Source organism: Arabidopsis lyrata (assembly GCF_000004255.2).
Source record: "Arabidopsis lyrata subsp. lyrata unplaced genomic scaffold ARALYscaffold_4, whole genome shotgun sequence".
Lineage (NCBI taxonomy): Eukaryota > Viridiplantae > Streptophyta > Magnoliopsida > Brassicales > Brassicaceae > Arabidopsis > Arabidopsis lyrata.
In genome coordinates this window covers 19,910,983-19,934,416 of record NW_003302552.1, presented here as the reverse complement: position 1 = coordinate 19,934,416, position 23,434 = coordinate 19,910,983, and the positions used below count along the sequence as shown (strand labels likewise).

The 23,434-nt window shown below is 38.5% G+C and overlaps 6 protein-coding genes and 1 long non-coding RNA gene across 10 annotated transcripts; 3 read left to right on the top strand and 4 right to left on the bottom strand.

Annotated features, from left to right (window-relative positions):
• Positions 1–41: 41 nt before the first annotated feature.
• On the top strand, positions 42–3,844 carry LOC9315963 (protein kinase and PP2C-like domain-containing protein). Of its 2 annotated transcripts, XM_021027487.1 has the most exons (13): positions 42–374; positions 453–570; positions 645–811; positions 891–958; positions 1,081–1,304; positions 1,461–1,512; positions 1,793–2,342; positions 2,456–2,522; positions 2,600–2,819; positions 2,921–3,025; positions 3,141–3,236; positions 3,325–3,536; positions 3,756–3,844. In XM_021027487.1, exons 1-12 carry the CDS (start codon positions 260–262, stop codon positions 3,517–3,519), a joined length of 1,977 nt encoding a protein of 658 aa, XP_020883146.1. In that variant the 5' UTR covers positions 42–259; the 3' UTR covers positions 3,520–3,536; positions 3,756–3,844. The 2 variants fall into 2 exon arrangements, with proteins under 2 accessions (XP_020883146.1, XP_020883145.1); XM_021027486.1 differs by lacking the exon at positions 3,756–3,844 and having other exon boundaries at positions 3,325–3,687.
• On the bottom strand, positions 3,585–6,215 carry LOC9315962 (phosphatidylinositol 4-kinase gamma 1). Its single transcript, XM_002879849.2, has 2 exons — positions 5,962–6,215; positions 3,585–5,872 (listed from the first exon to the last, which is right to left on the bottom strand). The coding sequence occupies exon 2, from the start codon at positions 5,683–5,685 to the stop codon at positions 4,000–4,002; it is 1,686 nt and encodes a 561-aa protein (XP_002879895.2). The 5' UTR covers positions 5,686–5,872; positions 5,962–6,215; the 3' UTR covers positions 3,585–3,999.
• A 92-nt stretch (positions 6,216–6,307) lies between these two features.
• LOC9315961 (4-alpha-glucanotransferase DPE2) lies at positions 6,308–12,395 on the bottom strand. Of its 2 annotated transcripts, none has more exons than XM_021027485.1 (23): positions 12,170–12,395; positions 11,610–11,975; positions 11,398–11,515; positions 11,230–11,285; positions 11,001–11,128; positions 10,785–10,911; positions 10,505–10,701; positions 10,110–10,188; positions 9,990–10,028; positions 9,649–9,768; positions 9,454–9,555; positions 9,252–9,335; positions 8,899–9,141; positions 8,698–8,823; positions 8,499–8,573; positions 8,289–8,360; positions 7,994–8,113; positions 7,767–7,864; positions 7,422–7,581; positions 7,232–7,330; positions 6,908–7,105; positions 6,709–6,802; positions 6,308–6,626 (listed from the first exon to the last, which is right to left on the bottom strand). In XM_021027485.1, exons 2-23 carry the CDS (start codon positions 11,970–11,972, stop codon positions 6,478–6,480), a joined length of 2,847 nt encoding a protein of 948 aa, XP_020883144.1. In that variant the 5' UTR covers positions 11,973–11,975; positions 12,170–12,395; the 3' UTR covers positions 6,308–6,477. The 2 variants fall into 2 exon arrangements, with proteins under 2 accessions (XP_020883144.1, XP_020883143.1); XM_021027484.1 differs by lacking the exon at positions 12,170–12,395 and adding an exon at positions 12,043–12,114 and having other exon boundaries at positions 6,312–6,626.
• An 80-nt stretch (positions 12,396–12,475) lies between these two features.
• Positions 12,476–14,706, bottom strand: LOC9317809 (probable E3 ubiquitin-protein ligase RHC1A). Its single transcript, XM_021027490.1, has 2 exons — positions 14,542–14,706; positions 12,476–13,783 (listed from the first exon to the last, which is right to left on the bottom strand). Exon 2 carries the CDS (start codon positions 13,662–13,664, stop codon positions 12,675–12,677), a length of 990 nt encoding a protein of 329 aa, XP_020883149.1. The 5' UTR covers positions 13,665–13,783; positions 14,542–14,706; the 3' UTR covers positions 12,476–12,674.
• A 2,310-nt stretch (positions 14,707–17,016) lies between these two features.
• Positions 17,017–20,989, top strand: LOC9315960 (stomatal closure-related actin-binding protein 2). 2 transcript variants are annotated; one of them, XM_021027488.1, is made up of 13 exons: positions 17,017–17,291; positions 17,929–18,233; positions 18,343–18,471; positions 18,636–18,728; positions 18,859–19,005; positions 19,098–19,166; positions 19,252–19,335; positions 19,418–19,598; positions 19,711–19,827; positions 19,940–19,998; positions 20,093–20,224; positions 20,332–20,481; positions 20,633–20,989. In XM_021027488.1, exons 1-13 carry the CDS (start codon positions 17,231–17,233, stop codon positions 20,657–20,659), a joined length of 1,554 nt encoding a protein of 517 aa, XP_020883147.1. In that variant the 5' UTR covers positions 17,017–17,230; the 3' UTR covers positions 20,660–20,989. The 2 variants fall into 2 exon arrangements, with proteins under 2 accessions (XP_020883147.1, XP_020883148.1); XM_021027489.1 differs by having other exon boundaries at positions 17,273–17,436.
• Positions 20,990–21,144: 155 nt separating this feature from the next.
• LOC110228974 lies at positions 21,145–22,819 on the top strand. Its single transcript, XM_021027491.1, has 2 exons — positions 21,145–21,773; positions 22,100–22,819. The coding sequence occupies exons 1-2, from the start codon at positions 21,305–21,307 to the stop codon at positions 22,567–22,569; spliced, it is 939 nt and encodes a 312-aa protein (XP_020883150.1). The 5' UTR covers positions 21,145–21,304; the 3' UTR covers positions 22,570–22,819.
• Positions 22,820–23,056: 237 nt separating this feature from the next.
• On the bottom strand, positions 23,057–23,421 carry LOC110228975. Its single transcript, XR_002332486.1, has 2 exons — positions 23,367–23,421; positions 23,057–23,283 (listed from the first exon to the last, which is right to left on the bottom strand). It is a non-coding gene; the product is annotated as an uncharacterized LOC110228975 (long non-coding RNA).
• Positions 23,422–23,434: the final 13 nt, after the last annotated feature.

Here is a 23,434-nt window from a genome sequence, read left to right as displayed (position 1 = left end):
AATCAAGGAACAAATGACACGTGTCTTCACTTGAGCGGCTGTGCGCGTTCTTCTCTGTGAAAAGTCCAAGAGATAAGAAAAACAAATAAAACGGCAGGATGTGTGTGGTTTACATTAATTTTATAGCGTTCTAAACACATGAAAACGGCATGCATTCTATGAGGTTACGGTTGAAACTGCGAAATTGGGGAGTTCGTCGTCATCGTCATCACTCTCGACCGGTTCTCTGTTCGTCGTTTGTTTCTTCCGGTGGAAAAAAATGGTGATGGAAATTGTGAAACCAAACACCTGCATTAGAGGGTGTTGCACCAGTGAATCGATTCCTCTTCATCTCCCTTCTTCTTCGTTCACTCTTCTCTCCCCAATCGCTAAAGGTACTGTTTCTTCTCCTAATCGCTAAAGAGCTGCAATCTTCATTCCACTGAATTCGATTTTTCTGGAGAAATTTTCAGGATCAGAGAGTGTTGTTTACGAAGCGATTCTCGACGGACGAAGAGTAGCAGCCAAAAAGCCTATCCTGTCTACTTCCGATGACCTCGACAAGTTCCACAGAAATTTGCAGCTCTTATGGTCTCTCTTTCTCTTGTTCCATTTTGAATTTCTTACTTGAACCCATTTTCAAAATGTTGATTTTTCTGGTGAAGCAATCTCGATCATCCTGGTGTGGCTAAGTTACTAGCAGCACATGCGAAGCCTCCAAATTACATGTTTTTCTTTGAGTTGTACGAGTCTGGGACCTTAGCTGAGAAGTTACACGTCGAGGAGTGGTCTCCGAGTATTGATCAAGTGTTAGTGATCACGCTTCACTTGGGTATATGACTCTCCTTGTCTCAAAGGAACGTCCTTTTTTGCCATTCGTGTCTCAAATTCTGTCTGTTTCGTTTTCTCAGCAAAGGCATTGCAATATCTTCACAACAACGGGATTGTTCATAGGGATGTGAAACCAGCAAATGTTCTTGTAATTCTCTTCTTCCATTATCTAGATTCTCTATCTTGTTATGTGCTTATTTCATATAAGTACTTCTTCTGTTTCTTTATGAAATTTGTTTGTGATGCTTAAGTGAGCTTTTGTTGATGCAGCTTGACGAGAAGTTTTTCCCATATCTGGCCGACTTTGGTTTAGCTGAATACAAGAAGAATTTGCGCGAAGTTAATCTGCAGAACTGGAGATCGTCTGGGAAGCCAACTGGTGGATTCCACAAAAAGAATATGGTCGGAACACTTATTTACATGGCCCCTGAATTACTGAGGAAAGACATGTATACTGAGAAATCAGATATTTATAGCTTTGGGATTTTGATCAAGTAAGAACTATCTTTGAGTTGAAAATTGTAAAGTTTTTCTTCGTATTTTCTTACATTCAATTTTTCTTCAGATATTGAAATTTGTTAGGAGTATGTTTAGCTTTCTTCGTATAAGATCCCTGTGGTTATGATTTGTTGTTCCATCTTACATTGCAGTGAGCTTTTAACTGGAGTTGTTCCATATACTGATCTTCGTGCAGAAGCTCAGGTTAAAATTTCTTTCCTCATTTCGCATTCTGACATGATCATCTCTGGGAGAAGCCTTTATATACGATATACTGTATTTTTTATATATTCAGGCTCCTGAATTGCATTCATTTTCAAAGATTTTGCTATACCTTGGCCAGCCCAATTCTTACGGTTTCTGTGATAAATATATATATGATAATATCGACATGTAGTCAATTACATATAGATGTTTATATAAGTGCATTCCTGTTCTTTTCATTCATGACACATAGTGTACCCTTTGCATATCTGGATGGCAGGCTCACACTGTTTTAGAGATGAATTACACAGAACAGCAACTTACAGCTGCCATTGTGTCTTCTGGTCTGCGACCTGCTCTTGCTGAAACTGGATTGCACCTTCCAAAGAATTTGCTATCTCTGATACAAAACTGCTGGGAAGCTGATCCTTCTAAACGACCTTCTTCGGACAATGTGGGTTTGGAACTAGAATCAATTTGGGAACAAGTGAGAGGAAAACAGCAAGGTCATCTCCTTGAGAAAACTTATAATTCCCAGAGTGATACAGATGGGGCGGACATCATTAAAAATTCAGGAGAGTACAGGGACATCGTTAATTGGTCTAGTCAAGGGGAGTGTTTATCCAAGAAATCATCTGTTTCCACTGTCTTTGATGTGAAATTATGGTCTACTTCAATAGATGATCCTTCAAGCTATGTCCCTGTAATTTCCTGTGGGTCTTTTGCAACATGTGGAAGAAGAGAATCCATGGAAGATACACACTTTCTCATGCCTCACATGTGTAATGAGGAAAGCATCCACTTATTTGCCATCTTCGATGGTCACAGAGGTATACCAACTGCTATTTTAACCCAGGAAAGATATAAAAAATACAATTTTTTACTCCAAATCCTTTAGTTACCATCAAGTAAGATATAAAATAGCATCCTGAATGACATGCAGGTGCAGCAGCTGCTGAATTTTCTGCTCAAGTTTTGCCAGGACTAGTTCAAAGCTTATGTTCCACAAGGTTAATGCTCAGCTCAAACTTTCCCTACTCTTCAGCATGGTTTGTTCGAAAAACCCATTGGTATGTCTCATTTTCAGCGCTGGTGAGGCATTATCACAAGCATTTGTTAGGACTGATTTAGCTTTCAGACAAGAACTTGATTCCCATCGTCAATCAAAAAGGGTGAGTCAGAAAGACTGGCATCCTGGTTGTACTGCTATAGCCTCTCTCCTAGTAGAGAATAAGCTTTTCGTTGCAAATGTTGGTGACTCCAGGGCAATTTTATGCCGCGCCGGCCACCCTTTTGCTCTAAGTAAGGTGAGATGAGACTACCTTACTGAAAGTGTGCTAAGTTAGTATTCTATTGTTGCCCTCTTTTCCATCTCCACGCATAACTCAACTTCGGCATTGGTACTCAGGCACATCTTGCAACCTGTATTGATGAAAGAAATCGTGTGGTTGGAGAAGGTGGGCGTATTGAATGGTTGGTTGACACATGGAGAGTTGCTCCTGCTGGCCTTCAGGTTTGGTCGTTATGTACTCGATAGGCTTCCTTTAAATGATATCAAAGTGACAATAATCGCTGACATTAGAGGAAAATGATGTTGGTCATTTTTTGAAAATCCTGCATTGTAACAGGTTACCAGGTCGATAGGAGATGATGACCTGAAGCCAGCTGTAACAGCAGAACCAGAGATTAGTGAGACAATTCTATCAGCTGATGATGAGTTCTTGGTAAATTGTATCTTACTTTCATGTCATATAAATGAAACTTTGGTTGTTTATTAGACGGTTGAGAATAATAATAGATTGAATGTGGTAGGTAATGGCAAGCGACGGGCTCTGGGATGTTGTGAACGATGAAGAAGTTATTGGTATAATCAGGGATACTGTAAAAGAACCTTCAATGTGTTCAAAGAGATTAGCAACTGAGGCTGCAGCGCGTGGTAGTGGCGATAACATCACAGTCATTGTAGTCTTCCTGCGGCCAGTGTCTACAGCTGAAAGGATCTACTAGTAGCCAATTCTTGCACAGTACTATTCAACATGCAACTTCTTTACATATAAATTATTTTCTCTGTATTACGAAAATGAAGCTTATATTATCGTCCCACAGTATTATATTTGGTCTCAACCAGAAAGTACCTAGAACATGTAAATTACAAGGAAACTTAGCTTGAGTGTATATACTCCTGATTACATTAAAATTGATTTTTTTTTTTGTATAGAAATATATGGTACTTAATGTTTCAGAATAACATGATACAAAAGGGGATCAGAAAGAAGAAAAATAAGTGAAGTATTGGAGTGGACGGCTTACTCTGCGCGTCTCATAATCCATATGCTTTCTAAGGTATTGATAGTTAGCCTACAGCTTGCACTATGGTCATCTTGGCAGTAATGCACACTTGTACCTATATATAAACACCTGAAAGTTAACCTTATGAGATTTTATCTCTTCGGTTGTCGTTTGCCTGTCTTCTATTAATTGATTTCCTCAAATTTCGCAGGAGCATCCTAATCTTGGCGTTGACCCTTTGCTCAGTGCATCTTGCAAAAGTGTCTGGAAGCTCTGCAGGAACATATCCCATTCAACTGTTGTCATGTCCACGAAAAAAACACCTTTTGATTCATCATGGTTTGCACAAATTGGTGGGCTCTTGCTCCTCATGGTGCATCTTTCTTGTTTGCCTCCTCTCTTCTTTTCTTTTGCATTTTTCTCATGATGAGTAATCCGCTGGTTTTGTGATGACAACATCGGAGCAGTTACATTGGTGGGGATGGTGTTTGCACGTGGTCCTCTTGGAACCAAAGGTGGTTTAGATACATGAAATACCTCTGAAATCTCTGCTTCATATGGGGTATCTCCACCGTCAAACTTAAGCATTCCACAGTGTAACTCCGTGTTCACTTCATTTCCTTCGTGAGTATAGTCACTGCCTTCGCCAGTTTTGCCAACGACACTTGTTTTCGCTTTGGTGCAGATAGTCTCTAGAAGACTGAAACTCTCTTCACCCTTGGAGAAATCCCGAGTCATCTTCTCGCCTATCTCTGCGAGACAGAGCCCTGCAGCTGCAGCTTGTTTTAAGAAAACTGTGCAGACAACGAGGACCCTTATGGCAGATTCGGGCAAAGAGTGTAGTTCAGTTCTCAGAAGTTCTGCGTCTTTGAAAGGGTCGAGATTGGATATATACTCCAGTTCAGTGTCAGAGAATGGAACCAAAGCTTGAGGCCAGTTTAGCCATTCAAAGTAAGGATCATCTAGGCATTCAGGGAGGCAGAGACCATGATCAATAGGCACAAGCTCAGCGGTCCCAAGTCGATTATAAGCCTCTTTTTTGTCACATCTCTTCACTAGCATATTTCCAGCATGTCTGTCAAGATTCAGGAGTCTCACATCAAGTATTCCAATTCTATGAACCGAGGTCACTGTGAAGCTTCCTGGACCCAATTCTCCTGCATCAAAATCATGAGCCACAAATCGCTGCAAGGAAGCAACTTTATAGGGCATGGAGGAGAACGAGAAGGCATCACTGACATGGAATGGGACATGCGAGATACTAACCAATGCTGTTGGTGGAACCCCAGAGAAGCCTTGGTAATCCAAAAGGTAAGCAGCTAGTTCTCGGATACCCGTTTCTCCAACAGGAATTGAGTGTTTCATTCCCGGTTGCCCAAGCATCAAATTTCCGGACTTTTTAGGATTATTGAAGGCTAGAGGCTCTTCATCAACCGGTTTAGCCACAGCAATATTATGTCCTTTTCCGGTTTGCAAAAGATAAGCACCTCCCATGCCACTTGGTAAAAGCAAAGGCTGAGCTCCAGAAACAATAGCCATGGTCACCTCAGCCACAAGGGCACGAACGGTGGGCACTCTCTGTCCACCAAGAATCTCAATCCGTGGAGCCGTGGTTGCTTTGAGATCTTCCTCCATATTCGCAGACGCAGCTATGGAGAAGCAAGGAGAGGAAACACTTCGATGGATGTTGTCATCTTCAACCGTATGATTAAAGGATTGCGCGAGGAAGTTGAAGTCAAGGTTGGTAAGGGATTGAAGTCTGCATCTTTGAGAGGATCGGTTAAAGTAAGGGAACTGGTCAGTGAAAGGATCAATAGCCACGGCCATATCCGAGATCAATGTGGGCTTGCAGGTGATGATTATGGTCGTAGCCAAGCAATTCATGCCAAAACTTTGTTGGCACTCCTATTTATATATTTACACAACTAAAACAAAATTCGTATTTTTTTTCAAAAACCTACAAATCAACTTGGATCTATATACAGCCACAAGATGGTGTGTCCTTTGCTTCGCTTGAATCCATTGTGCCCTTTAAGTATTCGCTCCTCCAACCATGAATCGCCGCAATTTGCTGCAAAAAAAGAAACAAGAAGATGATTCACATGGAAGGAAGCCTTAAAGAATGAATAAGATTGCTTGGAGAAGAATCAATGGACGAACCCTGAATACGGATGAAGGCATTCAGGGAGAGACGGAGAAAGATTGAAAAACAGAGAGGAGCGTCAGAGACACCGACACTGTCACCGGAAAAAAATCTGTCCTTTTTTTCCTGAGACTCCCCTCTTTCGAAACGATACTTCTTCCTCCTTTCTTTTTTTTGGTTTTCTTATTTTTTCTCTTTCTTCAACCCTTTTCCTCTAAATCTATTTTTGTTATGCTATAAATGTCTCTTCTTTATTCACGTTTCTGTTTTCCCGCGTTTTTCGGTTATGAATATCAGAGTTTTGCTATTATTAAAAACAAAGGTTTAAAAACAGAAAACTTAAAACCTACGTTCTTAGCTAAGTTAATACCGAAAATTAAGGATTTTATTTTGGACACGAACAACAAATACAGAGTTTATGCCTTATGGACAATAATGTTGAGCTCCTGTACTATTTTTGAGTGAATAACTAATAAGCAACATTTGTGGAACCAGACAGGAAATCAGAGGACTTGTCGCTTCATGGGTTTGGCTTAGTCGAGCCATTGGCTATAACTTCTCCTTGGCTTTTGTTGAATGTCTTCACCAGCAGGAACAGATCTTCCACTGCTCGAAACGAGGTTCTTGATGCTTGACTTCAGGTCTGTGTCTTTTAGAAGCGAGTCCAACGTCACATGTACACCTATGTGCACCAAAGAAACAGTCCGCATCTCAATTTAAGTTAAACTGTAACCGTTGAGGGTTTGAGTCTTAGTACTACTTACGGTATCTCCAGTAATGTTTAGGGTTTGTGGGATCATTGATCGTCTCCTCTGTTGCAGGACGAGTAGTATACTCTTCTTTCAAAGCCATCATATCCTAAATTGTTCCAGAGGAAAAAAAACAAACAAACAACACATATTGTTGTTGAGCCTGATAAAAAGTTCTAATAAATCTGAGAAATCAGACTGTGGTGATGATTACCTGCAGAGGGAAAATAGCCCACATTGATGGAGCTTCGACATGTTGCCTCAGAATGAAATGAGTTATCTCTGGAACACACTGACTTGGAGGGATTTCATCTACACCAATCACTTCCTTGAAGTACTGTTGTCTTCTCTCTTCGTCCTCTTCCCACCAAGCCCGTAGTGTAGAGCAGTCGTGGCATGAAGGAGCACACACCTGAAATATGAAGACGATAGTTTGAATAATGCAGTGAATCACTTACCCATTACAAATTTCTCAGAAAATGAATGGAAGGGGAAGCTATAAGTGAGAAAGATAGAATTCTGAGAAAATATATCTAACCGTCATATAGTCATAATTAGCCGGAATCCCAAACTTCACATCGGATTCACTGGGCATGCGCTGGATGCGAAGGCCAACCAACCCCAGTTCTTGCATTACCTGAGTAACTATAAATTTTAGCATATGCTTCTACACAAGTTGTAAAAAGAGGTTGGATGAACCAAGAGCAAGGAAAACAGAGCACACATACAGGATGCACACAAGATGGAATGAGACCCAGATCCTCCCCACAGGCCAGCATATTAGATGAATTTAACAGAGCAGGCAAGGTTTTCAAAGCATTTTTTCTCCATAGATCCTCTTGGCGTTGGAAATAGTAGTCATAGTATAGTCTCTTCAGAACATTTTTGCTGTATCAGAAAAACTTAAATCAGATTTTCCCATGCTGATGAAAAGTAGAAAAATTACAGCACGATATAAAAGCAAAAGAGGATCTGTGAAAATGTTCATGAGCGATATAAAATCATAGGAACAAGAGCAGACTTCTTGGTTTGGGAAGTATACTACCGTGATTAGGAAAAGGTTTTGAATGTACCTGTGATCATCCAGATCCTGGAAGCTTGACGTATCCTCAATATTAAACCGAGGATAGAATTTTCTTGCATCCTCTGGATCTTTGATCAGAACAACATTCTAGGGACAAAAGTTCAACAGAAATAAACAATTGAGACAGTGGACTCGAGAAAGACATGGAGTGGACAGAGTCACTTTATATAACAAGGAGAAGAAATCTGGAAGCACGTGTGATTCATGAAATTTTACCCGTAAAATGTCAAAGACATCACGACGAACTTTGTCCTCATTTTCTAGCAATAAAGACTTCTCAGCCAATGACTTCAGCTTTGCTGCAATCTTCTTTTCTGTGTTGCAGACCTCCTTGAACTAGAGTAGAATTAAAGGAAACCAATAAAGAAAGGTTAATACATCCACTGAGAAGAAAAAAACACCAAAAAGGTTTTAACAGAAAAAAAGTAAGACTTGGTACTCCAAAGTGTTATTGACTATATAACGTGGTTCTCCAAAGGAATACGATCTCTAAATGAGGAATTCTACTTACCTCATATATGTCCTTCTGAGTTTCATTAAGAAAGTTTGATGCAATAAAAGGCCAAAAATCTCCAAATTTCTCCTGAAGGAACAGAACAATGACATATTATCAATAAAAAGGTAAGGATGTTTTTACGAGGTAATGGTTGTGCCTTGAAAACTCACAAACTTACTAAGCACTGAAGAAAGCAGATCATAATAAATGTGATGGAAAACTAACCTCAAGAAACTTCTTCTGGATATAGGGCTTGCTTAAGCGGTCAAAATCCCATATTCCCTCCTTTTCCAACTCTTCCTGCATCAGAAGCAGTTTTATCACTTCTCCTTAACTTTATATTAGTTCATCGGCAGCCATAAGCTTTTAAGAATTTGACTCTCTAAACCAAATTTTTTTAACTGTAAGCATGTAGATTGGGTACCTGACTTAACGGAATAGATGGACGGAACTTCCCCACTAAACCAGTCATAGCATGAGCTGGAAGCTCCCAGATTCTAAAGAATCCCAATATATGATCAATCCTGTACGCTGTGAAATATTTTCCCATCTGCAAAGCAAGTATGCAATGTGGTCGGCCTTCAGATCTACAAAGGATGTGGTTGGTAAGGACAATAATGCCAACCTGTGTTAGCCGAGCACGCCACCAGGCATAGTTGTCTTTTGACATTTCCTCCCAGTTATAAGTAGGAAATCCCCAGTTCTGACCATTTTTGTCAAAATAGTCTGGAGGTGCTCCAGTTGACGTATTCATGCGAAACAGATTCCTGTAAACCCAAGTATCAACACTGTTTCTGTCAACGCCAATAGGTAGGTCTCCTTTCAGCACGACTCCTCTCTTCCTTGCATATTCTGCTGCTGCTGACAACTTTTGAAAATGGAACCAGCACACACACTTTTTTAGATGAAACATCCAGTAACCGCCTTCACTTACAGGAATGGAATATAACTAGATGAATCGAATCAGAACATACTTACTTGTACATGTAAATGGTACTGAATGTAGTAGTGGAAGCATATAGTGTTATAGTGCAAGCTGTCCTTGGATATCAATTTTTCAAGCTGTGGCATATGTAATTTGGAGATGTGAGAAATTACTGAAACTATCCAGATGAAATACATCTGGAAAACTTTAACTAATTCGATCACTAAACTTGAACAAGATAAAAGCAAATAATACCTTGTCGTCTGTGTAGTCAGAAAAGGTCCCCCACTGACTATGATCTGAAGTCTCAAAAAAGTCACGGAGAAAGCAGAAAGCTGCGTATGGTTTCAACCAGCCCTTTCCAAGATAGCAAAACTCAGTAAGCCAAATGGAACGCTGACAGACAATTATCAAGAGATATCAAGAAAACAATAAGATTTTGAAGCATACCTCGTTTTCAGAGAAGAATTTTTGGAAGGAGCTTGAGTTCAACGTCTGGTCTTTCTCTAGGTCAAAGATCTTCTTGGCAATTGAAAGCTTAGTTTCCATGGTAGCCTCATAATCAACATCCTACGCGTAACAATCTTTAAAGGATTAGTTTACACTCGAACTCTGGTTGTGACGAACTAACGTATGAAGCAATTACTTGCAGGCGTTCAAACACATCATGCTGATACAGACACAAAGCATTTAAAAATACTATATCCCGTTTATCTGATGCTATCTTTTTCAAGAATACAAGAGTGTAAAAGTAAGAAAAGCTATGAAACGTCTAACAAGGGACTGATTACCTTCTTGTCCAGTTGCTTCTTCGCCTTCTGAATTTCTTCCTGAAAGAGAACGTCTTAAAAAGGTCAGCTAATTTATTTCTTAGGAGTCTCTTCCAGGATACAATAAGTGTACAAACTTACCTTGATATCTTCTGGCAAACGTTCAGAGAGAGCCTGCACTCTAAGATATAATGGGTGCAATGCAAACACAGATAACGAGCTGAAAGAGAAGCAAGCCAAAGGAGTAAAGGAACAATAAGGATGAAGCAGACAGTTCAATGAGTTGATATAGACATTTTACTAAGTAAACACTAATATTCACCAGAGCCTCAGGCTCAGTCACTAATCATTAACCAAGAATATGGAACCCAAGGTCTCGAAAACCAAATTTAAGCAAAAAATGAACTATTCATGAATTCAATAGTCAAGAAACGATAAAAACAAAACTTCTGGAATATTTGTTATCATCTGTTAAGTGAGTGACAGCAACCCACTATTGAACTTGCACAAAACTAACATACATGTCATCGTCTTACCTGTAGGGATACGAGTCCCACCACATCTTATGCACGGATGTGTCATTTACTGGTAAAAGTTGTACAAGATGCAACCCGGAATCTACAGCCCAGTCAACAAGTAACTTCAGATCGAGAAACTCCCCCACACCAACATCATCTTCTGACCTAACAGAGAACATGGGAACTGCAACACCAGCACCCCTCCATGGCATTGCCTACATGTAAATTTAAATAATATTAAGACAACATTGATCCTGTCACATCAGGACCTAGTTTATAGCTTGTCTCTGTTACTTACTCGAAACAAGCCATCTGACATGACAATGTATTCCTGTTTGCTACCGATGGAGTGAAGAGACAGCTCCCGATTGCCACCAGATTCAAAACCTACGCTACCTTCCTTCTGAACTTTACAGTATCTATATGTGAAATAGTCGTTAAGAACCCAGCACACAGAAAGCATATGAGAAGTAGTTTCAACAAATTAGTCTGGAAGACAGTAAAGAAAGGATATTTGATAGGAAAGTCTGCTTTAGGGATCAAACAATCTGCTTCCCATATGGAATCATCGACATAGTTGAGTCTAAGTCCATTTTCAACTTTCCATTTCCCCAACTTTGCTGGGGTGCCTAGAACATACACCTGTACATGTCATAATCAAGGGTAAGGTTTGATGGCCACCACACCACATCAGACTCAAACATGACAAGAAAGAAAACCAAAGATCATAGAGAAAGGCTTACTGATGTTCCCTCTCCAATGTCTGGACAACAGATTTTGAATTGGACAACAACTGAATCTGTTTACATGGTAAAGTCACAAGGCCACAAAAGTTAGCCAAGAGATCAATCACAAACTAGAGAATCTCAGAGACAATGGTGTGATAGGTTTAGATAAAAAAAAATGATTACCATCTTGATCCGACTTATTCATAAAGACCCCTAGAGGTTTTTCTACTTTCACATCGAAACTGTGGCGGAAGATGACATCTTTAAATGCACTTCTAAACGGAAGAGCTTGATCCCCACTCTAAATTTAAAGGAACAGAACATCAATCACAACACTACAAACACAGATTACAAAATTTGTCTAATCCGCTCAAAAAGGACAAAAGAACTCAAACCTGCCAGAGATCACGGAGATGAACAGACTCTCCACCAGTCAATGTCTCAGGCACCACGAGTTTTCGCTTCATCCCAAACTCCGACCTTAGCACATTCTTCGAGTCATCCACCACATAATAACAATAGTCACAGCTAAAGCCAGGTGGAACCGAGACAGAGCCACTCCAGATGAGCTGATCATCCTGCTGGGATGGCTTAAGCAGCAAACCTTTTTTCACATTCCCGGAACCAAGTCCAGGAGCCGAGCCACAGACCAGCAGGCTCTCTCCCCAGTGAGTGAAATACGGTATCGAAAAGCTGAGGCTAACCATTGGCTTACTCGACTTGGTCGTACTCAACGAAAGCGATCCTAGATTCATCATTCTCTAAACAAACAAGAAGAAAAATCAAAACTTTAGCAAAACCCAGATCACAAATCACATTTTTACTTACTTAGCAGACGGAGAGTAACTCAAGAACAACAAAATCAAAATCAAGAAATCAGTAACACGCAAGCCATTGGAATAAAAAAAAAATCCCGGAAGAGAAAGTAAGTAAGAAATTGGGAATTGATGATCACCTTTGCTTAAACAAACCGTAAATCAACATGCACGAGTCTCGACAGTGAGTGAAGCGGCTAAATAGTGTACTCTATATGGCAGCTAATGATTTCAATTTCGTATATTCATTATACGCAATCAAAAATGTCTTTTTCTGGAAGATATTTTCGTTTTGGTTCAATCGCTCTGCACCGTTAATTTCTTTTCCTTTTTTTTTTAGTAACGAAGAAGATCACGAGATACTGATAGATCGCGCAAGAGTGTCCGTCCATTTTCATTTCTTTATTTATCGATCAACTCAAAAATCGATTCCAACCATATTTAAATACCCAACTAAAATGACATATTTGACAAAGCATATAGAAATTGATTAACGTTTTACACAGACGTAGTAACAATTACAGTTCTCCATTATTTATGTTGATAAAAGAGAGAGAGAGAGATAAAGAGGGAAGCACAAGGCAGACACAGAATCATAAGCATTACGTGATGAGACTAAAGATTTTATCTAGCTGCCTCTCACTTTTAGTAATCAAAAGGCCAGCCACTGTAACCCATATATGATTGTTGCTGCTGCTGTTGATGATAGTTATGGTTCTCATCGGTTGTGTCTGAGTTTCTTGGGCCTCCACGGTTTTGAGTGGAGCTTGAGCTTGAACCTGACGAACGGAATGGCCAGAAGGAAGAGAAAGGATTCCTTCTTTCGTTGCCGTTCTCACGACTGTTACTACTGCTATTACTACTATTACTTCTGTAGTTTCTGGTGGTGGTTCTGTTTTGACTGCTTGAAGGTCCTCTAGCTGATGGTAGCTCTTGGCGACAGACCGGGCAAGAGTTGTGCTGGACCAGCCAAGGGACAATGCAGTCAGAATGATAGATGTGGTTACATGGCATCTGTTTCGCTTCTGATCCCAGTTCGAATTCGTCTTTGCACACAGGACAGTTCGAGTCTGATGATCTGAGATGCCTCTGCGCAATCTTGATGGTTGGCAATGCATCTATTGATGATCTCGGTGCGGGTGGTGGGCCTCGGCGAGTAGTGCCAGCTGAAAGCTGCTCGAACAATTCTTCAAGACCGGGACCGAAGAAGTAGTCGCCGGTGTTACCACGTGTGATGCCAATGCCAGGTGATCCGCCATTGAAGAGGGCTTCAACTGCATTGTCTCCAGACAGTCTATAAGGGACCTGACCACCAAAGATCAATAAAGGGGCCAGACCAGGAAAGTTTTCAGGACCTGAACTGATGGTTCTTCCTCTGATTTCTCTGTCGTGGCTCCTTTCGGCTAAGCGATTCCTCATAAACGCAGAGAAAGCATCCATGAGATCAAAAGTCGGATCACGTTCTACAACACCCCTGTGACTGTGAGCTCTAAACATATCAAAGGGGCTGGCTTCAGCCATATCAAGTTCTTCAACAAATCCACCTCCGCAATAAGAGCATACAGGATCTTGGCCGTGAAGCTGGACAGCACGCTGGCATCTGTGACACCAGTGGGTATTTCGACTGCTTGACATCCTGAGCTTCTCACTCTCCTTTCCTTCTGTGGACACAAACAAGAGCACAACAATGCAAATCCTTTCCTTGAAGCCCTTACAAGAAGCTATAGCTTATTTGACAGGTCTCAGTTATAAACCTGCAAAAGTGGGTATAAGTTGGTAATCACTTATCTACATTTAAGTAGGCAAACCAAAGACTCCAGGAAAAATCCCCGCTTACCTCAGTTCAAAGCACATTAGAATATTCAATTATAGGTCGGTCATACTTCAATATATAGAGAAAAAAAAATTATAAAACATAGGTTCCAACTTTCTTTTTTCTAATACATTAATAGAAAGTTTATGTGGTGTTTTCTCCCAAACACTAGTTATTGCTTCTACAAAATCAGAACTCATAATAGTAAATAAAGCATATCACTCAATCATGAATTATCAGGCAATACGAAGTCTAGCTGATGATAATAAACACACACAGAGAGATTGATTGATTGAACACAAAGTTTTAAGCTTTGGCGGAATTTACTTATAGACTATACAAGCCAACACAAACCATCGAAGACCAAATAATGATGCAATCAATCAGCTTGGAGCTACAAATTTTCTAACTGAAACCAATTTTATAGAGTGAGATAGTAAATGAAATGGTAATGCAACAAAATCCGAATGGATAAATCAAACGAATTTCAGATGCTTGCACATAAGTATCAAGTTAAAGACGAGAAGCTAATATCCGATCACGTAAAACGCTTCATAGAGAAGACCAAAATTACCAGAGATGAAATTCTAAAGACGGAACAAGAGAATTTCAATCCAGTGATCCAAACATGAAAACAATAGTTAGGAAAACAAAATCTAAGATGGTTTGGTTAAACGTGGAGCTCAATCAGAAGAATACCTCGTCATCTAGAATAATGGATCGAGAGGAGAAACCCTAGAGCGAGAGGATTTGGGGGAAGAAGACGATGACGAAGAAGGACTGACTCTAGAAGAATCTATCTCTTCGTTTTTACAGTCTCTAATTAACTCTACGCACTCGCAATATATGCCACGTGTTTTTACTTGTCGACTAATGTAATGTAAGAGTCGTCTTTTTTAGTCATGCTTTATGGGCCTTGGGCTTTTTATAACTTTTTTGGGCAAATATGGGCTTATTATATAACAGATAGGAACAAATCAATGGCCTGTTTCAGAGGTAGAAACTAGAAAGCATAGGCCTTCTTATCTTGGACAATGATGTACCTTGTTAACTTGGGTTTTGAAGATATTAGTTTTGAGAGTAATTCAAATGTCTTGACCCAAGCGATAAACTTAGACTAGCCAAGATTTATGTGAATCACTAGTGAAATCTTAAGAAGTCGAAGAAGAAGAGTCCGGCCTTCCTTTCGTTTCCAAGGGCGAAAATCAAACCAATGTGCAAATGGATAACAAATATGGTCTTATATTTTTTAGTGTATCATGCGGTTCTACAGAATTGTACTCCTAAGTTGTTATATCCAATTGTTGAGATAGATAGACAATGTGTAGTTTTTTTTTTTCGTAAAGGATCGGAGCATTTCCTGTTTAAACGGTAATCCAAATTGGGGAACAAGGAAGTAAGAGCCACGTTTTAGAATTGGTACGTAATGGTGAAATGGCTTTATAAGTGAAAAGACAAAAAACACAGCTCATGTTGTTTCTAGATTGGACTCATTCATATACGTTACTTTCATTTCTGTTATATATATTTTATGTAACACATATGAAACTATATAATAAAACAAAAATGGTAATGAGAGAACGGTTAATGTAAAACTGTATCGGACAGCGACTTTTTTTAGGTTGGATTAGTAGAAGGAAGTCCTCTTCACGTTCACCACATTGATTGATAGTTTCTCTTTTTGGTGAAAATATCAGAAGAAGTTGTGTTTTGACCTTTCAACTGAAACGTTGGCTTTTCAAGACAAAGATTCCACCAACTGTATTATCAATTTATCACGACTCCGTTCTATATATCCAAACTTTTACATATTTCGTAAAATTTGTCATGTGCATTCTTGAAATCTACATGGATATAGTAGATATTTAAAAATTGATTGTCATCGTGGATATCTATTTAGCCGTCTAAATGAAAATAACCTGAAACGACCAGGTTGGCTTTTGTTCGTTCCGGTTCCACATAAGACCATGGTACTATATGTCTAAATTCAGTGGATTTAAATCTAAAGAGTTTGGCGTTTATCATGTTATTTGTTTTGTCAAACTCGTTTATCATATTATTTAGCATTATCTTGATTGCATACTTGACATATCAAATTTGGTTTCATTTTTCATTTCAATTGAAATCGATAGTTGTTATAAGAAATAGTGAGTTTGACAGATTTTTTTTGTACATATATGACCGTCTATATATAACTTTATTGATGATCAGTCAACTAAATATATGATTTCTGCTGCATGATGTGAATTTTGTATATGATGATCATGCATAGTATTCATCATAACCTAAGATTTGGAGCCTATGTACTGCACGAATATGTTTTGTACTTTATACTTTGCAAGCTATCACTAGCTACAAAGTTAATGACCAAAAAAGAACACTAGCACTTCAAATTTGAATTACAGTATCAAAATCAAGTAAACAACTAATTTTGAAATGTTAAAAATATAACCGTTCAAGTCAACTAACTCGACCCCTCTTCTTTATCACACACTTGGACAATACATTGATGTTGATTATAAAGATTTAAAAGAAAGTTTGGTAAGTTGCAACTATCCATTTAATCAAACATAAAGGTTCCTTTTTTTCTATCATAAAAACAATTATTTAAAGTCTCTTTTTCTGAACCTACCAAGTTAGATTCCATGGATAAGAAATGTAGGAGTGATAATAGAATCAATACATGCATGTTATATAAATCCAATTTCCTTTATCAATAATTGTGCTACTTTCATTCCAAAATATTATACAATATTTGGTATCTAGCATTTTGTCTATGTTTACCAACCAACCATACTCAAATACATATATGCAAATCAAATACCAAAGAAAAAAAAATCAACATAGTAAATCATTTGATAATATTTATATATATTACTTTAACTATAGATTGATGATACCTATACTTTGTTTAAAGAAAATGGATGGCTTTCCTTTTAAACGGCTATCTAAATTGGTGGCTATTAAACTATTATGCCTATTAAAAAATTGATGGGATTAAGGATTTACTATATCATAACCAAAGAAAAAGGACATGATCCCACAAGAGAAAATCAAATATAAATTTTTGAATAAATGAAAGAGATGTGTTTTTAAAGATTGAGATAATTGGTTAGATAAACACGGAAACTACTAATATTCTTTGCTTAAAGCTTTACAATAAAATAAAAAGGAGGGACTAAAACGAAAATGGTCGTTAAAGAATCATAATTACACCCATCAAAACAATTAGCTCCGACGGCGCGTGGACTTCAAACGAAAAGAGAGAGCGCGTCGTCACTTTCCAGCAAACAAGAGGCGGACCAGACTGTGTCGAATTTATAAAACGTTATTTTTCTTCTCTTTAACGATGATGATGGCGTGAAAGAAAGAGAGAGAGATTAAAGAAATGATGATCAGTCAAGCGAGCTGTTTTTGGGAAGAGAGACTAAAGAATCAGAAGACCAAAGGTGTCTCCTTTTTTCTCTCTTTACTTCTCTGCATTCTTATATCTTCTAAAGAATAAACTCTTAACATTTGAAGACTAATAAAGACTCTTCTCTGTTTTCTTCTTCTTCTTCTTTCTCTCTGTTTCTGGGGTTGGCTTAAAAAACTGTAAGAAGTTAGTTTATGTTATCATCAATGTTTTAGAATCGATTCTTCTTGCATTCTCATCAATTTTGTTGTGTGTTTAATGGTGATTTCTGGTTGCATGAATTAGATAATTCTTGCATCTGTAATCTTTATATGTTTTTATTAATTTCCTAGCTTTACCGGTTTGAAAAATTTCAGATTTTAGTGTCACAATTTTTGTTTTGTTTTAAGGGTTCTTGCATCTTTTATAATTCGTTGATTCCTTTTACCAATGAAGCGAAATTAATCTGAAATTCAGTTATCATATTGTTTAAGATTATTATTATTATTATTTTTTTTTCCCTATTGTTTAAGATTAGTGCAAGTAATTTCTTGAAATGTTTCTTTTAATTATGAAAAGATAAATAAAAAAAAAGAATTTAATAGATGCAGTCACGAGAATGCAGAGTTTCAGGTTGATGATTATAAGAAGACATGTTAGTTTAATTGTTCTTTTGTTCTTTTTGTAAGCAGACAAGATCCTGACAATGACTAAAGTATGTCCTAAAACAGAAGAAAAGAGAGTGATGTGTGAAGCATTGGTTGAACCAATTTCAGCAGATGTGAGCTTTGCTTCTAATCATTTTCCATTATACAAGTTAGGACCTGATGATCAGATTGTTGATGAACCTGAGCAAGATGATAAAGGTCCATCTGTCAAAGATGTCGTCCATAGAGAGACCGGAGATTTGTCAGATCAGCATAAGAAGCTTTCAGTTCGTGATCTCGCTTGCAAATTCGACAAGAATTTAGCTGCAGCTTCTAAATTAGTTGACGAGGTTCCACTCTATTTCTCCTCCTATGATCATGTGTATGTGTTTTTAGATGAAATGGTCACATAACCGAATCACCGATCAACATTGTCTTTCTTTTTGCTGGAATATTTAGGCAAAGTTAAATGAGGTGACTTCTTTGGAAGGACATGTTATGCTAAAGAAACTTAGGGATGCTCTAGAAACTATGAGAGGCCGCATGGATGGGCGAAACAGAGAAGCGGTGGAAAATGCAATCTCCATGGTTAGCTTTTCTTGCTTTTGTTACTCGTAAATGCGATAGTGTTGTTTGCACTGTCTCGCTACCATATCCACTTCTTCTTTTCCATATGGTATTACGCCTTTACGGTGACTTGAATCAACTGTGAAGTGTGTGAATAAAATTATGCAGTCTTTTGTGTCTTGTAGGTTGAGGCTCTAGCCGTTAAGTTAACTCAAAATGAAGGTGAACTAATTCAAGATAAGTTTGAAGTGAAGAAACTGGCAAGCTTCCTCAAGAAGGTCTTATAAGAATCCTTTTCATGTTTAATACATTGTAAATTTGCTAGACATTTGTAGATTCAATATATTCTCTTCTTGCTTGGTTACTTTTTTTAACAGTCAAGCTAAGGCTGATTCATTGTGTTCTCAGGCTTCAGATGATGCGAAGAAGTTAGTAAACCAAGAAAAGTCGTTTGCTTGTGCTGAAATAGAGAGTGCACGGGCTCTTGTGATGAAACTTGGAGGGGAATTCCAAGAACAGGAGCTTTGTTTTAAAGCTTCTAGAGATCAGGGACCTGTATGTATCAATTTGAGTTCAATTTTTTCATATGTTATGTTCTGCCATAGAAGGAGTAGGATTCTGAATCAAAATTATGTTCCATTTCACAGAATGTGGAGAAATTAGTTGAGGAGGTTCAGGAGGCTAGACGAATCAGACGGATGCATAAACCAACCAAGGTCCAACCATTTCTGTGCTCTATCTCTTTCACTAGTCAATCCAAAATGTTCACACAACTTCTGATTTTGATGGTTTATAATCTAGGTGATTGGTATGCAACATGAGCTTCGTGATTTAAAGAGTCAAATCCAAGAGAAGTCTGCATATTCCGTTAAGCTTCAAAGAGAGGTATATTTTTGTGTCTTGCTCGCTTCTTGTTGTTCCTTTAGCAACAAACCGTCGTGTCTCTAAAAATCACAAATATACATAGATAACAATAATCAAGAAAGCCGAGGGGTCCAAGTCATGTCCATATGTTCTGGATGGTGCACAAAGTCTTGGCTCGTGCCTAAGAATCCGTGCCTCCTCAGACAGTGGTTTAGATATTTCCAAATGTTCAATCCAGTGGTACCGTGCAGCATCCGAGTCTAGTCGAAGAGAAGCTATATCTGGTAATTGGCATTCTGTCTTTCCCTGATCATTTGGCAAATCTTATTATGTTCTCAAAGTAACTTATAGGACATGAGCTTTTAGCTTGAGCAGTTAACATTTTTCCAATCTTAGGTGCCAACCGGTCAGTATATGCTCCAGAACCATTTGATGTCGGGCGAGTGATACAAGCAGACATTGTTTCAAACGGCCAGAAGTTCACCGTTACAACCGATGGTCCAATTAATACTGGTTGGTGATACAAGAATTAGTTTGCTATTATTAAATACTTTCTGCAAAGTCCACATACAATTTACAATGGAGAAATGATTAATAATAGCTAATTGGATGACAATTTCTACAGCTGCTGGCTTGCAGTCACGCGTTGAAGCACTACTGCGCAAATCTAACAGTGAATTCACCGTATGTTTACAACTTTCCTTTTCCCCATGGAAGAAAATTTTGCATAGAACAGTTCTTGCTCTAATATAACTAGACATATTGAACTTCTTCTCAGGTGGTTATATCACAAATGAATGGACAAGACCATGCATCACGATCCCACGTCTTTACTGTTGGAAAGGCGAGAATAAAGCTGTCCCGAGGATGGATCACAAAGGCTAGAGAAATATATTCAACCTCCATGCAGGTAATCTAGAGCCTGTGTGATCGTTGCTTTATTCACTCTCTGACTCTACCTTTAGCTTTATTTGAAATTTCTTTCTTTCAAGTTTAAATAGTTTGGTAACATTTCAGCTTTGTGGAGTGAGAGGCAATGCTAATGTTCCTGCAAAGGCATTGTTCTGGCAACTAAGAAAGGGTCTAACTTTCTTACTAACTTTCGAGTCAGAGCAAGAACGTAATTCAGCCATAGTACTCGCCCGAACATATGCATATGATTGCAATGTGAGTAAAAGTAACCAACCAGAGAAAGATCCATTTTCTTTTTCTGATTCTATCTTCTCTTGTTTTGCATTGCCCTCTTAAGATACAATTAATCCATATAAAAAAATTCCTGGTGTAAGCAACCATTTTGAATCAATTTCAAATCCTGCAGGTGACTCTAGTTGGGCCAGATGATTGAGGTAATGAAAGGAGTAGTTTTGTGATATCGACTGTTATGTATTTCAATGTTTGTGTGTGGTTGAAAGAAGAAAAAAAGAAGAAGAAACACAGTGTTGCTGCATAGTTTTAGGCAGAAAACACATTTTGTGTTTTTTTTTTTGGCATGATCACTAGTTTGAGGTCGTTGGCATTTTTCTGATTTGATTTTATTGGTTTGTTTGTTTGGTCTAGTTTTGTTTGGTCCATCATTGCTAATTAGATTGTTTTGGAGTGTGAAATTGAAATCAACATTTGTTTGTATGTAATACCAGAATAATGTTTCAATCAATAATACTACATTCTACTCTTCCTTCTTAATTAATGTAATAAAATCAAAATGGCTTATTTCATATATAACTTTGCACTATCCGACGGTGCAAAATTGTCCAAATGTTAAGAGAAACTTGTATACTTTTAGTTAAGCTTATAATGACAAATTAATACTTTAACATATTGAAATATGGACTTAAAACGAATAATACTTTCACATTATCTACCTTTTATATCTTTAGTTGTCCGAATTTCTTGTTCCTCTTTTCTGTTTTTCACACTCTTTGAGTCCATCGTTCCGAGATTTCAATAGAATTTCAAGCTTTTGTCTTCTCGTGAGTTCGACTCCAAATCCATGGGGAAGATCCTCGTAGAAATCTGTTTGATATCAGCTCGAGGGCTCCGTGTCGGAATCGGAATCGGATCGTCTCTACTGAAACACCAATGGTACGCCGTTGGGTGGCTTGATCCAGAAGACAAGTACTGCACCACAATCGATGCTTCAAGATCAGACAATCCTGTCTGGAGAACAAAGTTTGCTACTTTACTCGATGATTCATCGATTCAAGATACGAAGTTGGCTTTGCAAGTCGAGGTTTATAGCAGAGAACCCTTGTTCTTAAGGAAGAGGCTTCATGGCTCTGCTACTGTTTCCTTGAAGGAGTTTCTGACTAAGTATAAGCAACAACAGAGTTCTTCCAAACCTGTAATTGAAGAAACTGGAAGCTATCAGCTTAGGAAGACGAACTCGAGCAAGCCTCAGGGTTTTGTCGATGTTTCGATACGTATATCCGCAGAACGAGAGGATTTTGGGGGTTTTACTGGTAACGTCTCTGAATTTTGCCCTTTGTTTATTTGGCATTTTATCTCTGCAATCAGACCATGACTCCTATAAAGTTTAAATCTTTGTCCCGAAAAGCTAGCGAGAATATGTAAATTGAAGAACAACAGACGCAAATGTAAATGGGTGTGTGTCAATTTGCAGAAAGCAACCAACTTTGGTGCTGCTTTTGTTTCCTGTAACTCAATTCTTGAAGAACCTTAAGTTTGGGTTTTTGAAGATCCGATTTTGAGTTCTTAGCGTTTTAAGATGGGTTTGTCTGAATCTGAAGGAGAGAACTCACCATTCTTCTTTTCTTCGTATGCGCAGGAGATTTTGGAGGAGTCATGCTTTCAAACAACTCGGATTACAACACTTCAGGACAGGATTACATGGCTGGTTCATCGCAGTATCCATTTGCTTCATTGGACCAGTCAAACCCATTCTCAGTTCCGCCATCATATAACCACCACTCATCAATGCCTAACCCTCCAATGAACAACACCAACCCACAAATGCAACAGCCTTACTATCCTCCACCAATGCAGCCACCACCACCTATGAGCTCAGGGTACATGCCTACATACATCCCGAAATCAGAGAATGTTACGAACATTCCATCATCATCTGGAGGAGTACCAGGAGGAGCGGGAAGAGGATATGCAAGGCCTGGACCAGGGTTTGCTGCAGGATTGGGAGCTGGTGCAGCTTTATATGGAGGCGAGTATATGTCAGGAATCGACTTACCTTCAAGCTTACCTCACCCAAGTGTCTCCATTTCCATTGATCCTCCATTTTGATGCAGCAACAGCTCGATTCAATATGGTGCATTGTGAGATTATCTGAAACATTGTAGATGATTCGTATTTGATATGATAAGAGATCCCACAATGTTCCTGTGGATGTAACCGGAGACCTTCTAACACTACCGCTTTTAGATACAGCATCTTCTTCATCTCTTCTTCTTCAATCTCCTTCTCTTCTTCCTCTCCGATTACGCTTTTGATCTCTTCGTATAATCTCTCTTGAATTTCTTGATTTTTCACAAGATTCGCCATGATCCATTGTAACGTCTTGAGAAACTCAGAGCATAAACTTACGATCTCGTCTTCTCTTCTCTTCTGGAAGCTCAAGATCGAGCAGAGAGTATCTACATACGATTGTACGTATTCTTTATCGGAATCTTTAGATTCTTCGATCATCTTTCTCCGGGAACATCGGATTTAAATAAATCTGTACACAAGTTCGTTGTTCAAAGTGACTATAAATGTTGAAGAACGAAGACGAAATAACTCGTTGCTTTTCAAATCTGGCTTTCAATAAGAAACGATGTCGACAGTATTACAACACACAAAAATAAAGTAGATCTCTATTGCTGCGTTTCAAAATTGCGGTTTGTATTACGCTTCAGACTGAACGTTTCTGGTCTTGAGACCGAAGAGATTCTTGTGTTTGGAGGAATCTTTGCTGGTCGTGGAGCCATGAAGTTGACAATCTTCTCATGAACATTATACCTGTTTCGTTTTTTTACAAGACATGTTTCAAAAGAGAGAATTAAACCTCCAAGAGTTAAACTATATATGTGAGGTTTATTTACCTGATCTTTCTGCTCTTAGAGGCACGTCGATCCACAATTTTCCTCTTCTTCGTCTCGTAGAAAGCCGT